This window comes from Gossypium raimondii, chromosome 8, assembly GCF_025698545.1.
Source record: "Gossypium raimondii isolate GPD5lz chromosome 8, ASM2569854v1, whole genome shotgun sequence".
NCBI lineage: Eukaryota > Viridiplantae > Streptophyta > Magnoliopsida > Malvales > Malvaceae > Gossypium > Gossypium raimondii.
In genome coordinates, this window is record NC_068572.1 from 49,650,979 (window position 1) to 49,656,978 (window position 6,000).

The 6,000-nt window shown below is 31.2% G+C and overlaps 1 protein-coding gene across 1 annotated transcript; it reads left to right on the forward strand.

Annotated features, from left to right (window-relative positions):
- Nucleotides 1-2,023: 2,023 nt before the first annotated feature.
- Nucleotides 2,024-4,417, forward strand: LOC105791894 (probable xyloglucan endotransglucosylase/hydrolase protein 30). Its single transcript, XM_012620188.2, has 4 exons — nucleotides 2,024-2,294; nucleotides 2,401-2,501; nucleotides 2,702-2,910; nucleotides 3,774-4,417. The coding sequence occupies exons 1-4, from the start codon at nucleotides 2,087-2,089 to the stop codon at nucleotides 4,309-4,311; spliced, it is 1,056 nt and encodes a 351-aa protein (XP_012475642.1). The 5' UTR covers nucleotides 2,024-2,086; the 3' UTR covers nucleotides 4,312-4,417.
- The last annotated feature ends 1,583 nt before the right edge of the window (nucleotides 4,418-6,000 follow it).

Sequence of the window (6,000 nt, forward strand, 5' to 3'; positions counted from 1 at the left end):
AATTATTAATATATATAGTTGATGGAGGTAATAAAATGTGCATATTAAAATTAAAATGTATAAAAAATCAAAATAAAATTTTAATTGAGTGGAAAATTTAAGGAATTTTTAATGAGATTAGCATGGTTCAAAAATAACCCATATAATATAACTTAATTTAAAAATAAAAGAATATCAAAATAATTTTCCAAACTTGGAACACCATCTCAGAGATTTAAAAAATATTATTTTTGTAATTTAAAGTTGATACATTCTCTCCAATTTCCATTATGAATATATTCATTTCCACGCAATTATGAATCCACAACAATGTGTATATTGTTTCTACGCCATATCAAAGCAGTAGCCGTCTGATATTTTGTTTTCAAACAATGAAAATTAGGGCCTAAACTAGGAAGCTAATCTTGTTAGGATAAGGGGTTTCCATTAAAGCTCCCTTTGTATTTTATGAAGAGATTATCCTCATTTTTTCTTTTTCACCGCTGTTAAGCACCAGTGGTGAGATGAGCCAAACACCCTGTATTCCATTCTTACTTTTTAACTCCTCCATTGCTTCTATATACTATTGCTGCAACTTTTTCCTTTTTAATTATATGAAATATTGATTTGTATAGTAATTTAATAAATATATAAATTTGATAGGAATCAAAATAATTTTTATAATTAAACACTTTTATATGAATAATATTCTTTTACAAAATTTTAATATAATAAAAAATAAAAAAATATAATTTATGATTTTTATTATAAAATTTTAGGTATTTATTAATAAAATTATTGTTTAACATACATACAATTTTAATATGTATTTTATAATTTAATATAAAATATGATTTTAATTATTATTTAATGTATTTTATTTTAAAATATATATTTACATATACATATAATTTAATATAATTAATTATTAATAGTTATTTTTCATTTTCACCTCACACGTATAGTTATAGTTGTGCTTAAATCAAAATATATATTTCACTATTCATTTTAATGTATCGTCATCCATCGAAAAAGAGTTTTTAAGGTTTTGAGATTCTTTTTACTCATGCGTTTCGGTAAATAAAGATCCTTGTTTGCTTTACCTACAATGCCCCTCCATCCTTAACCAAGATTACAAGAGTCAAACATTTGGGATTTCCCATAATATTTTTATGGACACCAAACGCCAGCTGTTTTACCAAAACCTCTTTGATTGGTTGTATAATATAATATAAATGGTTTTTGGTTGGTTGGTCAAGTATTTTGTAGAGCCATACATACACATAATATGCCTAATTATATAGGGTTGTTTGATCAGGGATTGGACCTTAGCTCCTACAATATTCAACCTATAGACTTTAGGTAAACATGAATCAAGTAGGAATAATATGTATGGCTGGTTTGCAACAATTTGCCAAAACCATAGTGTATACATACATTGCATGCTTGCTACAGGCTAGGGTACCTAACTTAAATGCCTCATTACAAAGTCTTAACAAATATTCACATGTTCTAACAAATCCCTAAATATCAATTACAATTTTAAATCAATTTAAGAGATTACCAAATCCATCATTTCTTTTCTTTTTTATATAATATGAAAATTTTAATTAATAATACAAGTTTTCGAAATTGATTGAGTTTAGATGTAAATAATGCTGCATGACAATTAATATTTTTTAATTTGCATATGTATATTATCTTAGTTTCATTGCAAGAAATGCCCTTCCTTCTTAGTTTAGTTAGCATGCTCCTTCATACTATATCTTATCCTTTACTAGCTAAGAGGAGATTTAGGATTCACTATCATTATCATTTTTAACTAATCCGTAGCTCTTATAAATATATATAATCATCTCGCGGATGAAATACTGAAAACCGAATCCATTGGGTGTGCTAAAGTGTGTCCATTTGATCAATTTTAAATTAATTTAATTTAATGTCCCAACTAAAATCAAAGGGGTATTCCAGTCAGCACAATTGAAAAGAATATATATTTACAATATTGCAGCCGTTCTCATCTCGTTAACTACCCTTTCTTCTGCCTTGGTGTCTGTATAAATATAGGAGACGTACACAGAAAGCAATAAGGTAATTGAATTAAGTTATGGGTCTCTTAAGCTGCTCTATTTCTGAAACCATAACCCCTTCCCTCCTTTTCTTCTTCTTGTTTTGTTTCATCGGCTTCGCTACTGCTACTTTCAACGTCACCACCCTCGCCTTTGATGAAGGTTACAACCCTCTCTTTGGCGATGGCAATCTTGTTCGTTCCCCGGATGGTCATAGCGTCCGCCTCCTCCTCGACGTTTATACTGGTAATTACATGTGCTTGATTATTATAGAATATTTATTATAAGATTCACCATGCAAATCTCCTTTTTTTTTTGGGGGGGGGGGGTATTGATTTGATATGAAATTCAGGGTCGGGTTTTATTTCGTCTCGTATGTATCAACATGGATTTTTCAGTGCCAAAATCAAATTACCATCAGACTATACTGCTGGAATAGTCGTTGCCTTCTATGTAAGTTTTTTTTATTTTTTTTCTTTTCCCGTTTTGGTCTTGAATTTTGATTCATCGTCACAATAAAAACTTAAAATTCCAGATTAACAAATCCTTTCTAAAAGCTATTCATACAAAGAACGGGGAATTGAATATGAATCATGGCGGCGGCTAACGGAATTGAATTGTTTTATTTGTGTCTGGTGCTATGGTCAAATCAGACATCAAACGGTGACGTATTCGAGAAAAACCACGATGAATTAGACATCGAGTTTTTAGGAAATATTGAAGGTAAACCATGGAGATTCCAGACAAATGTGTATGGGAATGGCAGCACGAACCGAGGCCGAGAGGAACGCTATAACCTTTGGTTTGATCCATCAAAAGAATTCCATAGATACAGCATTTTATGGACAGCCAAGAACATCATGTGAGTTGCTTTAAACACCTTATTTCTCTCTTTCTATTTTTTAATCTAACCTTGCTCTAACCCGTATGTATGTGTTGTTCCTCACTTTATATGCGCATATGTTTAGTATGATGTTTTGACCTTAGTAAAGAGAAAACGAGAAAAAGTAAGCTGGGTTTTGCGTGTGGATGTTTCTAAAGCATGGGGATCGGCATTGCCTTAAAATAAGAGAAACGATGGATTTTGGCTGCTTTTTTAAGCTAAAAAAGATAATGATATTTTAAAATTTTTGAGATATATATATATATATATATATTTGTCGCAATCTTTTATTTATTTATTTTATATTTAATACTTATTCGCCCAACATATTAATCTATATTTTCCCACGTAATTAAATTTCTAGAAAGAAATGAAAAGGTGTTCTGATTTTAGGTTTATTGACATCAGAAAATGACTAGTCAACTCCCATACCTCTTCGTTTTCTATTTATAAGACATTTACACGACTGACTTAAGGAGTTTGATTAATTAATTAATTACATGTCATTCAAAAATTCACTCATCTACACGTGTTGATTTCAATGTCGTGCGTGTTTTTTATTATTTTTAGATAATTTACAAGTATTTATTGGTTAAAAGTTTATATTTTTCATCAATATTTAAAAATTAAGTAATTTTGATCCAAATATTAGTTAGGCTACCAAACTTAGATGCCTTTAGATTCTTAAAAGCGATAAAAAGAAATGCCATAATTCTACCTAACAAATGCTTATCCCAAACTTCTCAAGGAGTTAACGATAATTGCTTTTTATCTTTTTTTTTCTCCGTAGTATATTATTACTAAGATGATGTGTTAATTTGGGGTGTTGAATTTGTGATCAGATTTTATGTCGATGAAGTTCCGATTAGGGAAGTGGTACGCAATGATGCAATGGGTGGAGACTACCCATCAAAGCCAATGTCTTTGTATGCAACAATTTGGGATGCCTCTAGCTGGGCCACCAACGGAGGAAAATATAAAGTTAATTACGAATATGCCCCTTTCACTTCCGAGTTTAAAGACCTAGTCCTTGACGGTTGCGCCATCGATCCCATCCAGAAATTCCCCAACTCCACTGCCTGCTCCGAGACAGATACCTGGCTCGAGAGCCGTGACTACGCCGTCATAACACCGAAAAGCCGATCCGCCATGCGAAGATTCAGGCAGCGTTACATGTACTATTCATATTGTTATGACAATGTGCGTTACCCTATAACACCTCCCGAGTGCGCAGTTGATTCAAACGAAAAACAAAGGTTCCGTAACACCGGGAGGTTGAGATTCGGTGGAAGCCATAGGAAGCAAGCGAGGATGGAAAGAGCACGCCGAAAGAGAAGGTCACGGGCTGCTGCCGTCTCCGATGATCAAACCGATATGTGAACATACCATTGAGTTTGTAAATTAAAAATGTCATTGTCTCAAAATCATTTTTTTTCAATCTTATTTATTTCATACATATATATATGTTAAATAATTGGGTTTGGCAGTTTTTTTTTTCCTTGACCTACCATGGTTTGCATTTTAGTTGAATGATTCTTTTTTTTATTTAATGATGGAACCGAATTCCATGCAACATAATTAATTTAATTTTAGCCTTCTCTGTTAAAGTAGGTGCTTGAAATTCAAGCATTGGCCATAAAATTTGAACAGAGTCTATCTACTTTTTTGATAGACTTGTTTAACGGATATGGAGAAGACAACATAGGGATATCTGAAAGTGAAAGTCCAGCATAATATAAAACAAGCTCTATCAGCTAAATTTTAATTCTAGTGGAGATTTGGCAATCCAATCACATGGGACAAGAAAGATGCTTAATTCCTTTCCGTTTAGTTGCTTGCCTCTATGGAAAGAATACACCTATATAATACTGCAAAATGAAAACTACGCTTATTGCGAAACGAATTCAATTAATTCGTACACATATTTTAGGTCTAATTATGCTGCCAGTCTCTTCACTCTTTGAACATTTGAAATTTAGTCCCAAGCTTTTTTTTATTATTTATTACCAAAAGTCCCAAGAATTTAGTCCCTCTGCTACCCATTTGATTTATTAAGTGTAGTCCAATTAACAACATCATCTAAGGAATTCCTTTAAATTGGATTATATGATGTTTTTAAAATAAAAATTTTGCTCACATAGCTAATATTATGTGTAGGAAGTCAAATAAGCAAAGAAAAATGTTCAAGTATGGGGTTTTAAGGTTAGTTCCGAATAACAGGATTGTAAGGTTTTTCATAATTGTTTCAAAGAAGATGGATATATATTTGCTTAAATGGCTCCCTTGCAACTTTAAAATGGCTGTATGAGTTATTCTTTTAAAAAGAACAAAAAATCAAATATAAAGGAAGTCCTTTGAGAATATCATCAATTGGAATAGATGAACTAAATTTCTGAAATTAAATAAAGAGTACAGGGACTGAAAACAAAATTAGATCTGTATTTAAACACCTTTAGTTTATTTCTCTCTTAAAATGAGTCTGGGCAGGGAAAATGACAATTCAAAAGTTGGTATTGCTAATTCAAGCGAGTGCTAATTGTAATTATGATAAGAGATGATGGAAAAGCATCCATGTCCAGTGCCACACTACCTAAGACATTGCTCCCACCAAGACCAATGAAAAACTCTGATTTTTAGTCAATTATATATATGTATATATATACTTTCCCCATTGCTAAATTCACCCTTCTTTTTTTTGTTCTTTTACAAGTAGGTTAAATTGCATGTTCTTCATAGATTGAGAGTCTTCAAGTGTCATATTTTACCATTTCAAGACAAAGGTCTTTTACTTACTACAAATTTATCGTAAAATACGATGTGATCTATAATTTGCTTTATTAAAACATTTCATTTATGTTGTGTGAACGAGAAGAAAACCCCCATTGGATGGATGAAGACGACATTGTTTTATTTAATAGCTAATCTAATGGTGAAAGTGACATTAAGCTTATCTTATACAAGAAACTCTGATAATGTATTATTAGTATCAAATAGTTTCAGTGTTACATTAGTATTAATGTCTTACCTAACGTAAACAAAACCTCAATTTATTATTATTTTAATCTTTTA